The sequence below is a fragment of the Mauremys reevesii genome, linkage group 10 (assembly GCF_016161935.1).
Source record: "Mauremys reevesii isolate NIE-2019 linkage group 10, ASM1616193v1, whole genome shotgun sequence".
Classification (NCBI taxonomy): domain Eukaryota; kingdom Metazoa; phylum Chordata; order Testudines; family Geoemydidae; genus Mauremys; species Mauremys reevesii.
In genome coordinates, this window is record NC_052632.1 from 82,918,214 (window position 1) to 82,939,637 (window position 21,424).

The following is a 21,424-nucleotide window of genomic DNA, read 5'->3' on the forward strand; positions in this document are numbered from 1 at the left end:
CAAGATTTGAATGGATACAGGCAGAGAAAACACAATAGCTTCAGTGGCTTTTGTCACTCAGTAGATGCATTGAATAGCTTTTGTCATAAGCCCTCCAACAATCATTGTCAGTTGAGAGCATTTCCTTCAGAGATGCCTGTGTGACTGAGTCTGGAAGTGGCTTGAGTTTTTCAAACCGGAGATAAGGGCGATCCCTCTAAGGCCAGCTGGAGAATGCATGCAAACCAAAATGGGCACCAGAGCTAACTGGGAATTTTCCCTTGGAATGATTTTGCAACAGAGCGTGCAGTTTCTACAAAGTTTAAATTTTTGGTGGAAAAATCAATTTTTCCAATTTGGAAAATCAAAATAAAATATTTCATTTAGGATTGGTTTGACCTGATTTGGAATATTTCATTTTTTTTAACAGACCCAAAATGATTTGTTTCAAATGACTTCAATAAAACGTAAACTACACTTTCCTATTATGACACATTGCCTTATGGGAGCTGTACTTCTGCCCTCTTCTCTCCAAAAGGCAGGGCTCCCAGTAGGGCTACATCTACCATAAGGCAACGTGCAGATTTCATTCTGGCCAAGCTGTGTGGACCATCATGGCAGTCACGTGACTCTGGATACATTGTGGGGAATGTCCTCAAGCCGGAAGCCGGGGTCAAAGGTGAAAATGAAGGCATTGTGCTCCCAAACTACAACTCCCATAAGGCAATGGGTTACGATAAGAAAATACAGTTTAATGTTGAAATGACTCAAAACAAAGCATTTTTGTGTCATTTCAAAAAAAAAAAAAAAAATTTTGATTTTGAAAGAAAGTCTAATTTTTTTTGTTCAAAAAAAAATATTTCAAACACTTCAAAGTCCCCCCCCCCCCCCCCCCCCCCCCCATTTCATTTCTATTACAAGGAAAGTTTTTACTTCCCATCTCATAGCGCCAGTGTTGGAGAAGAATGAATCTCTGAAAAGAAAAAAAAATTCTGTTTTTCACAGGCTCAGGCCTGTCCCCTGTGTGTCTGGCAGCTGCCCTGGGCTCTGGTCACCCTGGACTGTACCTGAATTCACATTCATTTTTTCTGGTTTGGTGTGGTGTCTGCTGCTGCTCCCCAGCAGCAGCAAGCAGCAGCAATTAGGCATTACTACTGTTGCCTAGCCTACAGGAAAGGCAGCCAAGTCAAAGTCAGTCAAAAGTCATCATCAATGCACCTCCTTCCCAGCTCGCTGTGACCTGCAGGCAAGGAGTTGCTTCCGTTCTCTGCTCTCATTCCACCTTTTCAGTGCCCTCTTCCAGCTGCTGGATGGTGGAAGGAGGGGAAGGGAAGGCAGCAAGGAGAAATCCTTTATTGCAAAGCCCCTGCTTGCAACTTTAAGGGGTTCCAGCCAGACAGGAGGGAACCAGCGGGAAGATTCTCACCCGCTCCCTCAAACCACCTTCTCAAGGGCTCAGCACGGGTTGTTGGCTCTGAATCAATCCCCTTCCTCTAGACACAGAGGGCTGTTGCCAGCTCCATTTCCATGCAGCACGACTGGGTCTCTGTGCCTGTTGGCCAGCCAGCTTGAGAGCTCTGGACAGAGACCCAACAAACGCCATGGCCCCCTTAGTAAGCTATGTTCTGCTGGCCATCCTGGGTTTCTGGTTTGGGGATCAGTATCTGGGGTGCAGTCTCTGCCCTTCCCCTGGCAGCCCAGTTTGTTCCCCATCGTCATTCCCCCTCCAGCCCAGTGGAATGTGGTGTTTAGTGGAGTCACCCTTGCTGCTGGGGATACGGGTACTAATCTGCCTATGAATGTGGTCTGGATCTCTCTGCACCCCTTCTCCGGTGCCCCAAGAGCTCTTCTCCCCACACCCAGACTCCCTTTCACTGGGGTGGGGCAGCAGGGTTCCTCTGACTCGGGAGGCCTCTCCTTCTCCATCTTCCCCTCCTCATGTATGCTCTCCTGCTGGGTTCTGGGGGCAAGGCTACTCTGTCTCCAGGCCGTACTCCTCTCCCAGGACCACTCCTCATAGGGACCTGTCTCTGTCCTGATTCCCTAGCAATTCTGCTTCTGTGTGTGTGTAAGAGATCCCTGTTCCCATGTCCAAATCTTCCATGGAGAGCCCACTCACCATCATCCCAGCCCTGGGGACACGTGCCCTGCCCATTCATTCACAGCTGAGAGCCAGTAGTGTATTACAGCAGCAGCACTGCAGCATGTAGGTTGACAGTTCAAGACTGCCTGAGACCTTTCTAGTGAATACGCTCTGACCAGGGAGGCAGGTTCCCCTTCCTCCTGTACGTCAAGGAACCTGGTCCAGGAATCTGCAGGACGGCTCAATAGCCACGTCGCTCCATAAGGCCTTGCCTCGCTCAGGGAGGCCGACAAGGACTCTGTCCCTTTCACAGCTTTGGCTCAGGGTGCAGGAGGATGGAAGCTTTTGGCCTTCACAAGGCTCGGTTCGCAAGGTGTTAAATGTGCAGAAATTCTCCCCTTCATTCGGTCTGGGGAATTCCTGCCTTCCCCAGGCTCTTCCCATTCTACAAGGCCCTGGGATAAGTTCTCTCTTAAAGCAAAACCCCCCTTCTTGTTATGGGGCCCTCTGGGGGGGGGGGCATTCATAAGCTCCCAATCTGGTTCTACACCCACGGTCCTGGGAACCCTATTACATTGTCTCCGTCTAGCCAGCCCACTGGTGCGACTGTGCAGCCACCTGTCTGGGTGACGGCTCCCTTTGGTCTGCTCTTTCGTTCAGTTGGGTCTGCCTCTTGATTTGGCTGCTGTCCAAGTACTCGCAGAAATGCTGAGTCCCCATTGCCAATCTTTGCCAGGTGGGGAATCCGTATGTTGTGTTTTCCTACCTGGGTGGTGGAGTCATTTCTGCCCCCCGGCCCCTTGAGTGCAGAAATCAAGTCAAAGATCTTTGTCCTCTTAGATCGTGGTTTTCTCATGATTGGACAAGGCTCCATCTCTCCCCCGTTCCTGGGATTTCTCACTGGAGCTCACATTTGGAGCAGACTGGCCTCAGAGGGCAGAAGCGTCTGTTTCTGAAATCTGTAAGGTGGCCACCTGGTCTGCATCTTTATATGGCCTGACCTTGTTGGATCTGCCCTCATTTGCTGATACTTTATTGCCCATTAAGGCTTCCAGGACTTCCGTAAGGTAAAGCACCTCCATCCGCTCACTGCTTGCAACATGCATTGTTTGTAAATGGTGTCACTGGTTTGGATGGGAAAAGAGGGACGTCCGATAAGGGAGAACTACTCACCAGTAGGTTTTCTGGCTGTAGTCAGCCCTTCTCCCGTCCCAGCCGTGACGGAGGGTTATCTCCCTGTCCTTGTACTGGAAGTCTCTAGTTGGAATGCAAGTGGGTGGGCAGCGTATCACTGGCCTTGCCTGACTGATCAGTTTCCTCATTGCATCTCAGAGAGAGAATTACCAGTGCCTAATATTCCCTTATCAAAATAATCCTGAGACATCCCCGTCCTGTTACTCGCAATGAGAGGCTGCAGGTGCTCTGAAATAACTTCATAGCAGTGTCTCCAAACTGTTCAATATCTTAATGCTCGTGTCAGCTTATTACTTTAACAACTGATGGTCTTGTGTGTGACAAATTATGCTTAAAGTACTGCCTGGGGGTATCTTAGCCATTTATTTAAGGTAGCCAATGTTGCGCTTGCTCGTAAATACCTGTCCCCTTAAAAAAACAAAAAACAAAGAAATCTTCTTACGTTCTGCCTGAATGCTCAGCAATGAAACATTAGCATTTACCCATTGAAACATTTTAAGGAAATAAATCCCCTTCAGATGTATGTCCTAGTATTCTAAACTGCTCTGTGTTTCGTCTCAGCCAGGGAGCTATTTAATTACTAGCCCAAATGTGTGTTATCTAGCCTCTGTGTATTAAGAGTAATAGCTCTGTTGCTGTGGGTGAATAATACTCCTTCAAAGCAGGACAAATGACCACGTCCTTTCGTAGTCAACTGAGCATTATCACTTAAGCATTTATTTTCCTTGGTTTAATTTGTTTTTTTTTCAATGGAAAAGCAGAGAATGGGAAATTAGGATGCAAATGGATTCAGGAATAGTATTATTATTTACCCCTTTGATAGTGCTCTTTACTTGTAGATCTCAAGGCAGTAAGTAAATTTATTCCCATTTCATAAATGGGGAAACTATGCACGTGCACTTGGCCAACATCACACAGCTGTTCAGTAGCAGAGCCAAGATTAGGACCCAAATTCCAGTGCAGTTCCCTCTCCACTAGGCTCTACTGCCTTCCATTAAGAAGCTAAAAAAACATCCTGTGACTTGCTTGACCCATTTGCTGGGGCTCTGTTATAAGGTACAAGTCACCCTGGTACCTAAGGGACTGCAGTGAGTATGAATGACCATCACTGGTACAGTTTCCTGTGAAGAGAGAGTGCTATTTAGTGGTTGTTTTTGCTGCTGTTTTATTTACAGACATTGGTTTCCTAGAAGGTTTTTTTGTTTGGTTGTTTTATTTAATATTTTTTACTCTTAGAGGACTTTGGTGTGAACAGTTCACCCCTGAACTTCCCAGGGCATTGGCAAATCACCAAAAACCAAGTGAAAGGAACACTAAGTGAACTAGAAGTCAAGGAAATTCAGAGCTGGAACTCCGTGTCAGATCTCAGTAGTTCAGCACCACTGAAAGGAAAAGGAACAGTCCCCAATTCAACAAGCTATGTGCCTGATTTTAAGCACACTGCTCATGTATTTACAATCAGGCACCTGTGTAAGTACTTTGCTGAATCAGGGCCCCTGTGAAGTTCATTCATTCATTCATTCATTCATGCCCGTCACCCCAACCGGGGTATGGGCCGCCAACCACAGATCTCCAGAGTCTTCTATCCTGGGCCATTCGCTCTAGCTGGTTCCAGGTATAGCCCATTTTTTTGCTATCAACCTGAAGGTCGCGTCCAGCATATCAGCACTGATCTTTAGACTTAACTGAATGTCATTGCTTTTGTAGGTTTAAAGTAGACTGTTAATAGGTCATTTGATGAGGCCTGTGATTTAAAGACTGAAAACACCTTAGTTTCCTGATGGGGCAGTAATGGATCGTGGTAAGAGGCCATAATTAGGCTCTGTGTCGTACACCAGAGTGGTAACTTTGGAAGGGTGCGGATCCATTAGGCCGATAGGATTGGTCGTGTATTGTTTATCTGAACCCTGCCCCATGAGCCTCTTGTATGTAGCCGGGTCCTTTCCAAACTATCGGAAGAGAGAAGCTCTTGTTATAACCTGCTCCATTTCATGGCTGTAATCAAATGCAAATGGCTGTTTGCATTATGGAAGATTGACAGAGTAATCTGAAAAATAACCAGTTGCCTTTTGTTCTTTGGGGATGTTGTTCTCCGAGGGAGGGGGAGGTGGGATGTGCCAGGATTTTCTCTTTATGTAGGAGAGAAATGGGGCTCCATGTGGGCTCAGATGTCTGTCTGTGTGGATCAGATTGCAGGATTGGGGCCTCAGTCAAATGTGGGAGGTGGGGAGGTGGGAACAGAAAGAAAAACCTCTTGGAGTTAAACTGAATCACTGTGTGTATATTTTACTGTGATTAGCATGTGATTTGCATTCGTATTTGAATATATGAATCTATTCAGAATAGAATTCTGTAATTGGGATGAATAAATTGTGTAATTGTTCTGTGTTAAGTAACAGATGGCACAGCCTGAGGCCTGTCAAACTCTGTACGCTGAAATGAGGCCCAGCAGCTAAGCAAATAAACTGGGGCTTGAGAGAGCCCTTCAGAACACAGATTCGCTCTTTGCCGAAGCTGGGTTCCTTAGATTCAGGTTTCCAGCCTGGTTATAACTCTGTGTGCACATGCGCTTGGGTTTCCTTCCTGCTTCCCCCTTGGTCAGTGGTACCCAAGACTCAAGTGACCTCCTCATTTGAAAACGGGAAAATAAAATGACAGAAACATGGACTCTCCCAGACTCCCCCATGTGCATCGTCATTCAGACAGACCGGGACCAGCTGACTCAGTAGCTTGGTAGAACAAATGGTGTTTCTCCTTCACTCTCAGGAGGGCTGATTGCTGGAGTAGTTTCTTTCCTTAAATAGCTGGGAAATCAAAACACATGCTAGTAGCACCACAGTTTGGCTGGAAATGTTCCGGTTGTGCAGCGGGATTGTACATTAGCTTTTTCCTATGATAAAGACACACAGTCTATGCTGGTGTGCCTAAATTGTCCTTTCATGTGGGCAAGGTACTTTGTTCATTTGGGGCTTAATCACACAAGCCAATGAGTATTCTGACCCTGAGCCAGCAAAGCCCTTAGAGCATGTGCTTAAATTTAAGTACATGAGCAATCCCATTGACTGTGATAGCCTGGGCCCTTATTCAAGATACTGTGAAGCGACTTAGGCAGTTCACAATCTTGAAACATGTTTGAAGTCCGCTAGTGATCATGCAGATTTCTAATGGTCTGAGTACTGTGCAGGGACATGCATTTCTGGAAACAGTCTCTGGTCCGCTCCTAATGCAGGAATACTGTACTTACCAGCAATGTCTGCATGCATAAAGCATAAACTATGGTGCAATATAACTGCCTCTATTTTTGAAGAATGTGAAATGGAGAAGACTTATTTAGGTAAAGTGGGACTTTCTCATGATCTGGTGGGTTTTTCTCCACTGAGCAACTTTGATATCTAAGTGGCATTTCTCTGGAAGCAGAATTGTAACTTAAGCCTTGCCATGCACTGGAACAATTTTTGAGCTTTCAGTTTATTTCACTAGAAGGAGAGTTTCTTTGTGCTAGACATTACTCCAGTTGGGTTCAGTGACTGATGGCTGTTCATGATGTAGGAGAAATTAAACCAAGCTATGTGTGAAGCTGGTAAGTGATCTTGCTGATTTCACTGCAAGGTTGTATAGACTGTGATTGCACAGCCACAAGTTTTCACAAAAAGAGCCATGCAAAAAAATGTGAAATGTCATGTTCTGAGGCAAGAAATTGACCTTTATTCCAATGAAATTTTGACTCTTGAAATTTCAAAACTGTGATGGCTTTCAATTGAAAATTGTGTTATCTCCATTTTCTCTCCAAAATGGTCAGATTTGTAAGGAAATGTGATGCTGCACGGTTGTAGGAGCTTTTTTCTCTTTCTTTTTTCTTTTCTGGAAGTTTGAGCTATTATATGAAATAAAAATGCAATCTAATAGCTTGAAATGTTGAGAGTTTTAATTAATAAAATTTCATAAGCCCTTTTGAAAGATCTACCTCTACTGAATATACCTAGAGGGCCAAATTCTGTACTGGGACACCAGAGCAACTGTAGAGAAATCAGTGGAATTAATCCAGTTTTACACCAGTGTGAATGAGAGTACAATTTGGCCTAATGTTTCTGCTTGAAACAATGTTGTATCTGTAGTGATGAATCTGAGGGGGGAAGAGGGCAGGGGGACCCTACAGTTGTGAGCAAACCTGATCACTCTGATGGATCATACTATTGTTCTCTCTTGTCACACATTGACTTTTCAGGCAATATCTCAATGTACCTGGCTTCTTGGAGCTGAAGCTCATAGCAGGCTGTATTTTAGACACCATGTGTTCTGTATTAAAAAAAAATATATATATGCTAGCTGAAAAATCAGAGTGAATGTTTTGTTTTTCCTGATGTCATACATATGCCATGTTAACAAGTGCTCTGCAATGCCTGACTTGCAAAGGTGCTGAATACCGCTACTGTCTATTTCAACAGCAGCTGCAAGTACTCATCACTTCTGAAAATCCGCCCACAAATAAAGATCCCTGTCCTTTTGACCTGGACCAAGGCTTGGAATTATTTTGCATTGTGCCAACAGGCTAATAATTGAAGCGTTGTCATCCTGCTGTTTTTGTTGTTTTTAGATAATTGCTTATCAGCCCTATGGGAAGTCGGTGGATTGGTGGGCATTTGGAGTTCTGCTCTATGAAATGTTAGCTGGCCAGGTAATTGAATTTTAATTGATTCCCATGGGATTTTGTTAAATTCCATTGTGAGCAGCTGTTGAAGAGCAATTTGTTTGGTCACCAGCAAACAAGGGGGCGGGGGGGGAGTGCTCTGTGCTTTGTGCGGTGCTGGGGATCAAGCATCGTGGATCACAATCTGAAAGAGATCAGTCATGAATCACCCAGAGAAATGAAAGGCGGCTGACTTCCTGCCCGAAGATCATAGACACAAACATTATTCCAAAGACAATGACGACGTCTTTCTCTTCCTCCCTAGGCGCCCTTTGAAGGGGAAGATGAAGATGAACTTTTCCAGTCCATTATGGAGCACAACGTAGCCTACCCCAAATCCATGTCCAAGGAGGCTGTGGCAATCTGCAAAGGGGTAAGGGGCAGCCGTGGCTTTTTGGAGGGGGCAAGGAACGTATGGCTTGGTTTGAATGCAGCAAGGTGCGGAGATGTACATGCAGCTGTGTGCCTAACTCAGGGCGCGCTCCCTACAGCTGCTGTCACACATTGTGGGACCGCCCATACAAATGGGTAATAATAACACAGGCCACTGTTATTGGGCTCAATACAGGAGTAACGGGATGAAATTCCTTGGCCTCTTTTAGACAGGAAGTCAGACTAGATGATCCCATGGTCCATTCTGGCCTTTAAAATCTATGAGTAAGTACACATGCCAAGTAGCTGTAAATTGGGCCGTCCTGCTTGCTTCCCCCTCAGGCGGTAATAGTGCAGCCCCTTGGAGTTTTGCATCCTGTGGCCGCTCTCCATAACAAAACTGTGGCGCTAACGTTCTCTGCAGCCGGGGTGAAATACACCTCTCCCCCAATATAACACGGTCCTCGGGAGCCCAAAATCCCTACTGCGTTATAGGTGAAACTCCATTATATCGGGGTAGCGGTGGCAGGGCTCCAGCAGTGAGTTAAAGAGCCCAGGGCTCCGGCCACGGGGAGCCCCAAGCCCTTTAACTCGCCACCCGAGCCCTGCTGCCGGAGCCCCAGGGTAGCAGCGGCAGGGCTCCAGTGGTGATTTAAATCACTGGCTGAGCCCCGCTGCTGCAGCCCCAGGGTAGCAGCGGCAGGGCTCCAGTGGTGATTTTAAGGGCCCTGGGCTCCCCACAGCAGCCGGAGCCCCGAGCCCTTTAAAGCGCCACCCGAGCCCCGCTGCCGGAGCCTCGGGGTTACCGCGCTCTATGCCAACTCGTGTTGTATCGGGTCGCATTCTGTCGGGGTAGAGGTGTACCGCCAGTGAGTGTGCTGCCGTGGATTTCAGTGGGATCCGTGGTCACGCTGGACGTGAAAGCATAAGGGGTCTAGGGGCTCGGAGGGCACTAGGCAGTGCTGTATATTTAGTGTCCAGTTGCCAGCCATTTAGAACACCTGCAGCAGAGAGATTGTGCCACCGTAACGTGCATCTTCCAGCCCACCCCTCCCACTGCTCAGGGTCAAAGATTGAGCCCTTCCCCGTTCTGTGCAGGAGGGAGAGCCTGCCTCAGAAAGCAGCTGCGTTCCCCTTCCCCTCTTCCCTGCTGAGTTACTGTGTGCAGACATCCCAAAGCGGGGCAGAGGCAGGCTCCTGCTGCTGCTGCTCCTCCCGCGGATGGGGAGAACACGGCTGGGTGCTGCTCCCATCTGCCCAGTGCAGCGCGGGCTGGGAGGGGCGCAGGGGCCACATGTCAAAGGGGAGCGTAGCGTACAGCCCTACAAAGGCAAAGCCGGGCCAGGTCCTAGGGTAGGTCCCCCAGCCCTGGGGGGTTTAACAAGAAGATCCATTCGGCTGTGGTGTGGGTGCCACAGGCTGTTTCCAGGCCAGCCTCTCCCGCACGGGGCCTCTCTGTTATTTCATGCCTGTCTCAAAGGGTTTTCAATACCTGTTGGCTTTTTGTCCACGTCGTCATGCTGCTGCTGTCACTCTGGCAATGCTGGCGAGCGGTAGCACGGGGTCAGCACGTGTTGGTTCGAGCCCAGCTCTGCACCCCCTTCACTCCCTTTCCATCAGCCCTAGCTGTGCCTTTGGGGCCAACACTCCAAGCCAGTTTCCAGAGCTCTGCCCATGTGCTGGCGCGGACGTTGCTGCGCAGCTCTCCTCTCTAGGCCAGGCCCTCTGGTACTGGTAGCACCCTGTGGCAAGAGAAATAAAGGTAAAACTCCGGCCTGTGCTTAATTGCTTTATTAATGGGTCTCCTCTCCTCTAAGCAGCTCCATCCCGTTTAGAAGCAGGACCAAACTTTATTTTCATGGCTGTCTAAGGCCCGGTCTACACTACCACATACTTCAGTATAACTTGCATCGCTCAGAGGTGTGAATAAGCCACCCCCTGAGCGACGTGAGTTACACCGACCTGAGCACCAGTGTGGACAGTGCTACCACTGCCTCTCGCCGAGGTGGATTTATTATGCGGACAGGAGAGCTCTCTCCCATCGGCATAGACGCGCTACAGCAGTGCAGCTGTGCTGATGTAGCACTGCTCGGCTAGCCCTTAGTGGCGGTACATGCACGTCAAAGGGCGTGACCTCGCAGCTGAGCATGTGGAGGTGCAACAATCTCCAGGCAGCACTTGGGCATGTCTTTGGGTTTGGGCTTCTGGCCTTCCAGTTAAGTGGGATGAAGTGTGGAAGCTGATAGCAGGCACCAGACTTAGGGCCATTTATCCAGAGGCCCCTTAACCACACTGAGTGGCAGCAGGGGCAGTTCATGTATTTGTATTAGACATAAAACAATATCAGGGCCAGGATCTGGGAAACTTCATAATGACATTTCTAACTAATTTTAAGGTAGAAAGTAAGGCCAGAATCCTGCAAATGTAAGTGCCCGTATATGTGTTTTGCAGGATCCAGGCCTAATTTTACCTTATCAAATGGCTTTTTAAATGAGCCCCTGTATGGAGCAGTGTACTGAGCTGGGAGCCAGCCCTACAAAGACTTAAGTGCATGCCGAACTTCATTTGCACCCTAAGTGATCAAAGCAGATTAGAGTCTTGATGTGGATATTTATTATTCAGGTTTAACCCCATTCCTCAGTCAGCCAGAACTCAGCTGTAGTCCAAGCTTTCTGATCATTAGATTATTGTGGAGGGTGCCTGCTTTATTTTTAAAAACTTTTTATTTATTTGTTATTTTAAAAATGTCAAGTTGTCTATAACTCAGAAAGTAGCATTTGCACCTGTTAGTGGATAATGACACAGCCTGTGATTGATTTTGCTGCTGCAGCATAGGGTAGCTCCCTTTCCCGTTGCAGCAGGACTCGTAGCATGTGTTACCAATGGGAGTACTGGCTCTTTGGAGGGGAAAAGTTGAAGTTTTCCAGGTTTTAAGTGGGTCATAGGGAAGTGATTGTTTTCCAGGTCACTTGACAGTCAATTTCAGTAAAAAGTAACAGTAAAATCTGCATGTTAATTTAGAAGCCATCATATTAATCTGGGTGGGAGTTTCTGCCAACTTTTTGGTTTTTAGTGGGGAGAGGAGGAGGCTATTTCTCCAAGTCTGGCATTAATGAAGAGAGGAAGATGTTTTCTGGTGTTATGCTAAACATCATTATCCCCACAGTGCTCCAGGGAGCAACACTGGCGAGTGATTAGAGATCGGAGCAGTGATAAATCTAGCTGTCTGCTTTATTTTCTGTCACATCAGTCAAAACCTGAATGCTGTAAATCGACAAGAAGAGACCGTGATTAAAACATCTGCTGGATAGAGCTGTAATGGCTTTTCTCACTTCTGGCAAATATGAAACTGCATAGAAGGAAATTTAACTATACATACAAGTCTGGTCTCCTTTGTAAATTCTTTTTTTTGTCTTGTGTACTTTGTGTAGACAACAAAGTGGTGGTTCAATACATATATTTTTCTGAACTAAAAAGATACAAGGGACATTGCATTTTTCTCCCATTATCCCCTGCTCCCCCACAAAAAAACGGACTGCAATTTTAAGAAGCCTCAGTAAGCTGAAAAGACAGACTTTGTCCAGACACATTAGAGGGGTCAGTATCTTCAAGTTAATGAGCATCTAAGTCTTGCTGCTTTTCCAGGAAAAAGTTTCATTAGCTAATATACAAAAACAACACAGTATCAATTCAGTGAAAAAAGCAATTGGAAAAAGCTCTGCATGTAAACATGAAAGGTTTTGTATATCTCAGCCAGGATTTCCAGGAACAATTGAAGGGGGATTTTGTTGTCCCTACACAATTTTACTCCTATATGCTAGTGCCAGTCATTATTTAGTGTAGTTTTAGATGTTGCTTTGGGAAGCCAGGAGATGGAAAGCAATTTGACACAGAAGGCTCTGTATCTGCATGAGCCAAATGGTAAATGTTCATCAGATGCACTCACTGGGAAACAAATGGGATACTTAACTGTGTCTTTGACTCTTCATTAAATGCCACTTACTGGATCAAATGTAATAGTGCTTTCCCTATTAGAGTATCAAATGGGGGGGGGGCGTGTTTTAGGAGAAGAAACTGGTTGTTTTGCAGTGGGGGGAGGGAAGGGCGAGGCAGACATCGTAACAATTGGTTTTATTGTGCATAGCTTTCTTTGTGCAATCCATTCTTGCTAAAGAGACCAGAAATGCTGGTTCAGCTATCAAAAGCCAGCACTCATTCTGGGCAGGCTCCTGCCATCAGACCTGTGTCCTAGATCAAATGACAGGTTGGTCTGCTATCCAGACTACCTGGCATGTGACAACTAAAAATATACCCCATCTCTTTTTGAGGGACACATTCTTGTTTGTGACCCAACCCTAAAGCCTGTATTTAATGGATCACGTGTGCACTAAAGCACTGGCATAAATAGACACGGTTTTTGTCCCATATGGAGACTTTTGAATGTGCCTGAACAAAGTCACTGTTTCCAGGTGAACAGATTGCCTGTGAATACCAGGTCCCTCTTGAATCTCTGTTGATAGCCACGGCATTTCCTGCCTTTGCTTTCTCAGTAAAATCTACAGGTATTTGGAATGGTATTTTCAATAGCTCAGATGCCTGGGGGAAGAAAACATCATATAATATATAACTAGCACATTGTTTAGATCATTTTATTGGTGTAATAGACACATGAGGCTATTCCACATCCCACTACCCCTATGATCTATTGGTGACACGGCTATTGAAGTAACACACAGTATCTGATATTTCCAACGGAATCTTTATCTTTTAATAACGTTGAAAAGCTGATAAAATGTTTAGGTTTTTAAACAAATTTTGGGGGGGTGAGGGTTGTTTTTGGGTTTTTAAGTTTTTTAACATCAGTTTTAAGTGACCCCGATAATATGGGAAGATTGCCTGGTAGGATATGTCATCGGGGTGATGTGTTTGTGCCAGGCTGTGGTGACATGCTGCATGCCATGGTACACTGCATGATGTAACACGCCAGTCCAACAACTCACTAATTCTGCAAGTGACAGTTCACAGCATTCCGATGGCGGTCAAAATTTTCCAAATTTTTGAATTCTCAATTACCTATTTTTTGTCAAAAATTCAAATTTTGATGGGGAAATTTTCACCAGCTCTGGGACAGTCTGTCTGATCCTAATGGTATCTTTGCTTTCCTTTATGCTGAGGGTTCAGCTCAGTTTCTGTTGTCCCAGTTTACAGGGACCACAAGTTATTGTGACCATGTTCCAACCATGAGACTCTGGGAAATATACAGATCATGGCTTTCAGCTGTTTGGGCCTGTGGTTTTCTTTAAGTGAGGTTTCCCATCTTTTTGTTATCTCTTGGGATAACTGGCAGATCATGAAGACATTAGAGATGCTTTCAGTAGGTAATGAATAGGCAATGAACATACAGTGGAGACAAACCCAGCTTTCAGAACCAGACACCATGGTACACAATAACTCTGAGTGGTAATCTCCATTTTAGGGACGTGTCTAGTATATGCAATGAAGTCAATATGTTGCATGCATGTCATGTGAGCCAGACACTGAATTTAGAGAGGGGCAAAGATCTGTTCAAGCATTTCCACCTCTCAGTGCAGGATAATCTGCTTTAAACAAAGCCCTCAAAGATGTAGCTCCCTTTGCATCTCCATTGGCTATTATAACTTGAGAAGTTAAGGCCCCAGATCAGCAAAACCCTTAGGTACTTGGTTAAGGCCTTTGCTGCATTAGGACTTGAGTCAGTAGAAGCTGACCACATAGTCAAGTTACGAAATTGTTTTTCGTAGATGCATAATTGCTGCTTGAATTAACTCTTGAAATGTACTATTGGCCTTGTATATGTATTGGTCTAATACAGTCCTCTTCATCTACAGTGATGTGTTGTATTCACGGCATTAGTGTAGGAATTAAACCAACTTCTTCCTATTTAATACACACAATGCCAAATGATTCTCTTCTATAAGTCAGGAGAATCAATCTGTAGGCTTCATGGGCTTCTGTATAACAATAGCAGATGGTGCCTTCATGCTAACATGAAGAATAAAAGCACAAAAGGAAACTGGAAGATTTAATTTCTGGGTGCATGTATCAAAAATACAGAAGAATAACTGCATCACAATATAGCCCTGTGCAGCAATGCAGACAGGTACATCAAGTAGAAAATTAATCTTTTATAATTCATTAGTCAAGGCAAGCTAGGGTGACCAGCTGTCCCGATTTTTACAGGAACAGTCTTGTTTTTGGGGTCTTTTTCTTATATAGGCTCCTATTACTCCCCCGACCCCCGTCCCGATTTTTCACACTTGCTGTCTGGTCACCCTAAGGCAAGCTGTTCAGAATGTGGGGTGGATTTGTGTTAACTTTGGGAAATTGTGTGTTTAACAGGGAAATTTAAATTTAAATTGTGAAAATTTAAAGTTTAAATTTAAACTGTGTGTGTGTCTGTCTCTGTGTGTGTTTGAAACAACTACCACTAGAAAAACAGCAGGTAAAGGGTAAGATTTTGGCTAGTAAAACCTAATTAGTAAATTAATGTAGGATATATTTACTGCTGTGTTTGAGAAGCTGACTATAAAACAACAGTAGGTGCAATGGAACAGATGCTTGTTCAAATTTTAATGTGTGCCCCTACAATAATCAAATTTCTCTCTTAACTCATAGGTAGATTTTTGTTTTAACATCCAGGTCCCAATCTAGAGAAATTTTAGCTCCATCAACAATTTTCTGATATCATGCATTGGAGAACGTTAACTCCAGTAGACAATGCATGCAATACTCAGCATTCAGTCTAATACCAGCTGTGGAAACACAACATCAGTTATTAGAACTACAAAAAATCCACTCAGTGAAATTGAAAATTCTCTCCATAATTCTTCAATGTTAAATCCTCTTGTGTGAGGAGCGCATGATAACTTGGTGTGTGAGGAAAGAGATAAGGGAAGTAAGGGGACTGTGGCGTAGGGAGGAACAGTGCTGAAAGGTGAGCGAGATTTCCATACAAACCCAAGCAGGCCTTGAAAAACAGACATTTTGGCATTTAAATTGTGACCATCAGATTTTTGTCAAATCTGAACTAGAAGCAGATCCCGCTGGTTTCTCAGGGAGATGCTGTATTTCTGCCATTCTGCCTCCACAGGATCTGATCCAAGTCAGTGGGAGCTGAGTAGGAATCACGTGGCTGACACGTGTCTTGTTTCTAATTCAATATTTGAAGTGACTCATCCTGCTTGGCATTTTCACTGCTGAATTTTATATGTAGGAGTCCCAGTGCTTGGTGTTCTGGCCGAGGCCCTGGTCGCGCCAACACACACGTGCTTAACTTCGCTGCCATGACGAGTCCCATTGACTTCAGTGAAGTGAAACATGTGCATAAGCACCTCCAGGATCAGGCCCAAGGAAGAAGGACCCCCCCCACCCCCACCATATAGCTTTTTGCATGTTGGCTGGATGTAATCCAAGCTAAGGTTGCATGTGAAAATCAAATGGAGAGAGACTGCAACTGAACAAAACAAATTTGAGGAAGCGTTCTCAGTGGACATTTTAGAGTCTCAAATTGTTGTAGAGGAAATGCTTTCCTAATAACTTCTCATTGATTCATAGACTATTTCTCTCACCGCTGTGATTCAACTGGCAGGATTTGACTTATCAGCGAGGGTCTGATCCAGAGCCCTGTGAGGGAGATGGAAAGACTCCCGTTGACTTCACTAAGAGTTGCCTCAGCATCATAATGAATATAGTGAATGCCAGAGCAAAGATCTGAAAGAGGGAGTCTCCCACTCTTTGGTACTGAATAGAGTGAAGGAGAAAGAGCCGCCCAACAGCCTCCATCTGGGACTTTTGACCACCAAGAACAGCCTCCTCCCTGCCATATGGGACAGGTGCTATGGCCCATCCTTGTACTTCTTTGGCTCATTCACTCTGGTGGGGGAATAGGGGAATCCATAGCAAACGTTAGACAAAACCGTGACTACATTTTATATATAGGCTACTTACCCTGTTCTTCTGAATGAGCAGGGACATTGTTGCGTTTATTACATCAGCATAGTTTATTACCATGTAATTTTTTATTCTCGGACACTTCAATATCAGTTAAGACAATATTATCCAAAAACAATAATGAGCAAGTAAAACAGCTTCAGTTCCCCCCTGAGTCCTATCATCAGTGTTACCCTTCTTCTTCCAGATCCACCTCTCCCCGTTCCCAACCACAGCTGTCCTGTGTTCCTGACAGCCGCAGTTACCGCGTCTCTTCTCTGGCAGGAGGGGAGGGCGAGGGAGTGATGCTATACTGGACGGACACCAATACCCACTTCCTAAGCTTGCTAATGGGATGCTTTGATCCTCGCCACTAGCAAATTAGCACATCTTGTCTGGAAGATGATTGATCCAGATCTCAAAGGCCAGGGCCCGCTGCCTAACACTTTGCTGCTAGATGCTGGGATTTTTAGAGCTGATGTGGAAGCCATGAATGTTACTTCCGTAGCTACTCAACCACTGGCACTGAAGGGGTTAACCCTGGGCTGGTTTCCCAGCTGGCTGGCTAATGAATGCACTGCCACTGGCCACCAGGGCAGTTGTTGGCTCCAACCTTTTTACTTCACTTCACATTTGTATTTCCGATTGATTGATTGATTGATTGAAGGGGCAGGCTTTTCTTTGTCACTAGGTCTGCGTGGAACATTTTTTTTAAGATCAGTCTCCCTGAGCAAGTTTATGTGCAATCATGGGTGACATGGTTGACTTGTGTCAAAACATTTGCAACTTCCAGAACTTTGTGTGCCTACTTGGACACACGAGTTCTGTTACTTTGCTGGGATGGACTCTCTGCAGAGGGTGAAATTCACCCCTGACAGAGAGGCCAGGTCCAGGTTCCAGAATCACTTAAATCCTGCTTTCACCCAAACAGCATTGTGAGTTGTGTGCACACCTCTCAATCGTCCCTAGTTTTGAGGGCTGTCACTCATTTTAGTCCCAACGTTACCACATTCCACACATGTAAATAAAAAATGAGGAGACACCACATCAGAAATAGAGCCATGAATCAGAAGCTCTAGAAGGAGAGGCCTTGACACTAAAGGAAGCAGCTGTTTCCTGCGTGAGCGGTGTTGTGTGTCCCCTTTACTTTGGGCCTTTAAACATAAGACCTTAAGAACGATCGTACTGGGGAAACCAAAGGTCCACCTAGCTCAGAATCATGTCTTCTGACAGTGGCCAGTGCCAGGTGCCCCAGAGGGAATGAACAGAACAGGGAATCAAGTGATCCATCCCCTGTTGCCCAATCCCACCATCTGGCAGTTTGGGCCTTTGTCACACCTTGCCTCCTAGATGTGGCCTGTAGCAGGTTGAGAACTGTTCTTTGTCTGACCCGCCCTGGAAATTGGCAGCGTGATCCAGAGAGAGAGAATTTGAATCTATGTCCAAGGAAGGAGAAGGGGCAGTGGAGGTTTGTCAGCTGCTGAAGTGAACATTCTCCTCGTGAAGTGAGGGGGAATTATGCATGTGTGTCATGGAGGGGGTGGAAGGCATAGGACTAGGCCTGTCTTCCTCCCACTTCCTGAGTGTTGGTCATTCCTTTGCCTTTTCCAAGCAGGTCCAAGGTTCATAGATTTGAAAGGCAGAAGAGTCCATTGCGATCATCTAGTCTGACCTCCACAGCTGGTCACAGATTGCACTCTGTGGTTCCTGCACTGAGCCTACTAGTGTGAACAGCTGCACAAGTCACAGCTAGTGACAAGCGGGACGTGGTGGCGTCCTTTTGCAAACCCAAGTCTTGTGCTGTAGAACAAGATTTGCTGCAAAGTGGTTGTGGTCTTGGCACTGGTTTGTTTTAACCGCCTTGCTTCTAATGAAGCAGTCCTTTGTTGCAGGAATTATGTTCATATTCTCCCTGCTTATCGACATTGTATAAACCTCTGGTATCTGCATCTTATCTCAGAACGCAACCCAGACAATACCACCAGGATATTAATGTTTGCATGGCGCCTCTGAATTCCCTTACTCTTCTCTGCTTTTCTTACTGGGTCTGTGAAAAGAGAGGCTGACAATACATCCCGTTTTGACTGGGATAGTTCCTTTTTTAAGCCCTGTCCCGGCCGTCCCAACGTTTTTTGGAAAACGTGGGCGTTTGTCCCATTTGTTCTTGGCCAACTTGATCAGCTGGCAAGAGCAAACGGGACAAATGCCCATTTTTATCAAAAAAGTGGGGTGTCGTGTAGAGGAAGGGGGGGATGAGCAGAGATGCCAGCCCCGTGCGGGGGAGGAGGAGGGCAGGGCTCTGGCGGTGGGGGGGGGGGGTGCCCATGGAATAATTTAGAGGAGACTGTCTGGGAATCCTTGCTGTGTTTCTGGGCCCTGTTGTGCGGTTTTCTGTTGAGGGAGATGGTTTGACGCTAGGTGACCCGGTTTGTCCCTCTGTGCCTGGCAGACTGGGTCACGGTGTAATGTTGGCCTCAGATGCCTCTTGCGCCCATTTGATTGGTGGGATTTTCTGAAGCAGTTTGGCTTTTTGTCAATGAATGTTTCTTCTTTTCCTCTCTCTCTCTCTAAGCTAATGACCAAGCACCCTGGCAAACGCCTGGGATGTGGCCCAGAAGGGGAGCGGGACATCAAGGAACACGCCTTCTTCCGATATATCGACTGGGAGAAACTCGAGCGCAAAGAGGTTCAACCTCCGTTCAAGCCAAAGGCTGTAAGTTTGATTGTATTAAAGTGTCTCTCTCTCTCTCTCTCTCCCCCCCCCCCCAATCCCACACACACTTTCTCTCACTCCCCCCGCGCTCATACACAAGCATATGTGCAGATGCTACTTTCCTTGCCCACTCGATGAATGTATCCCACACTCTGTATATTTAGGAGCTCCCACGCCCATAATGCTGGCACATGTCTAGCAACCATCCTAAGAGACTAAATCATTCTGCCTAGCGGGGCCCCTCATCTTGTCTTCAGAGTAGAGAGGTAGAAAGCCTGTGTGTGTTGGCTCAGGGATCTTATTGCATTGCAACACCTCTCAATTCGTTAGCACCTGGATCACTCTCTCCTGTTCTCCCTCTGAAGCTGAAAATGTCTCTTTCTAAACTGCCTCTTAACATCTACCTCGGGAACATATGCTAAGTCTGAATTGGTAATGAAGCAGCAATTACCCCAGGTGAAGCCCAGGAAGTGTGGAGCTTGAATTGTGTATGAGCATTAGCAGAAAGCCAGAGGAGAATCCTTGGGATAAGGAGAGTCGGAGTTTCTTGCATTGTTTCTGTATTTCCTCCTGCTGGACTTTGCTAGCTGGGGTGCAGGTTATAGGTACTTCTGGGGGATGGGAGGAATGTGCAGCATATATTGCTAGATGTGGGCTCTAAACTCTGAGAGGTGGGTCTGCCAATGGTCTGTAGTCTGTTTAGCTACCGTGGGTAAGAGGAATCAGTACTTTGGCAGCATGTGGCTGGCACTGAGAGGCAGTTTGAGCAGCCAGTAATGCAGCGTGCGTTTCAGTCTGTATAACACCGTGCTTGAGGCATAAGAGTCAGAAATCAGAGGAGAAAGGAGACATTTTGAATAACAAAATAGGGTTCCGTGCCCGATGTGAGAGGAAGGATGGCCCAATAGGTAGAGCGCTATCCTAGCTCTTGGGGGACCTGCCGTGGTGTTCCTGTAGGACCTCTCTGCCTCAGTTCTCCGCCATACAACGTGAGTCATAGCAATGCCCTGCCTCAAGAGTTCTTTGAAGATAAATACCTTAAAGATTGTGACAGGCTCAGATACTACAGTGACGAGGAACATATCAGTACGAGAGAGAGAGATGGATCTCTTGCTCCTCTGTCCCTTTCTGCAACGACCATATGGCAATAATTGCTCATAGGCCGTCCATGTGGTGTCGAGAAGCTAACGGCATAACAGCCCTATTACAATCTACTTCCTGGAGTCTCCAGCTTTGTCCTTAGGTTGCTCACTTCTTCGTGTGTGTGTGTGTGTGTGTGTGTGTCCTGCTCCTCACTTGTCTGTCATTTTCTGGGTCAGATACCTGCACTCTGTGTGATCCCATAGACCCAAAGTTAAAGCTGATTCACAGGATTTGTGTTTAGTAACCTCAGCTTGATCTGGAAGGAAGCTCCATCTGGTCGCGAGTCCGTCCCCCTGCATTATGGCAGAAGTGATTCAGTTACCCCTGACCCACTCCTGATAAATGTGCATCTGGGTCCGACTCTCTCAAGTAAAGGAGGATCCCAAAGTCCTTTGTTCCATCCCAGTTTCAAAAGCTTTCCTTATATTTAGCCCCAACTTTCCTCACTGCAGCTTAAGGCCATGTTTATTTTTCTGTCCTCCGAGATGGAGGATGATAAATCTTTGCTCTGTTAGTAACATCCCAGCAGTATCTGTATGCAGCTGTCCTAGCTCTGCTTAGTAGTTTTGCCCCATGTCCTGACCCTTCTCTCTCAGGTCTTATTCTCCAAACATTTTATTATTCTTGCTCATTGTACCTTTACCTGTATCCTGATCTCATCACTGCTGCTTCCTCCACGGGGCCAGTTTCCTGTAATGAAAGGCCCAGACTTACTCTAAGAACTGGTGCCCTCCGAGGATACTCGTTCGCTATTAACAGCACATGGAATGCATGGAGCATGTGCCTGTAGGAGACGGTTTAGCATTACATATCGGTGGTTAAACACCCCTCTTTTCTAGCAGCCTCTTCCCTTTTAAAGCCCTTTGCCTGACTGTTCAGAATGGAGAAATTGTCCAGCTGGTGGGCAAAGTTAGCACCACCCCAGCTCCGTGACGGCTTCCCATTTGCCACGCTCATTGCCTTATGCAGTGTTGCCAAGACTCCTGTTAGGGCACAGGAGTGGTCCCTGGGAAATCAGATTCTGTTCCCGACTCTACCACAACCCCCGTGTGACCGGGGCACCTGTCTGCATCTGCAGAACTGGGATAATGATACTTATGTTCCTCTTTGTGCTCATTTGTTCTGAGTCTCCCAGTCCCACATGGATCCTGTGGACCCCACCAAGCCCTGGAAGGACTCTGGCTTTCCACCATGTGCTCGAACATGATTATGTTTAAATTACTATTATATATTTACAAAGAACTCCAGCTTACTGAAGTCTTGTCTGGGAATGAAGGAACTCTGC

The 21,424-nt window shown here is 46.1% G+C and overlaps 1 protein-coding gene across 3 annotated transcripts in view; it reads left to right on the forward strand.

Annotated features, from left to right (window-relative positions):
• The window catches only part of PRKCB (protein kinase C beta), a 244,127-nt gene that overhangs the window by 195,995 nt on the left and 26,708 nt on the right, over positions 1-21,424 (forward strand). For all 3 annotated transcript variants that reach the window (XM_039490076.1, XM_039490075.1, XM_039490077.1), the window contains 3 exons: positions 7,851-7,931; positions 8,209-8,316; positions 18,856-18,996. In XM_039490076.1, the coding sequence (XP_039346010.1) occupies positions 7,851-7,931; positions 8,209-8,316; positions 18,856-18,996 (330 nt within the window). The remainder of the gene's footprint in view (positions 1-7,850; positions 7,932-8,208; positions 8,317-18,855; positions 18,997-21,424) is intronic.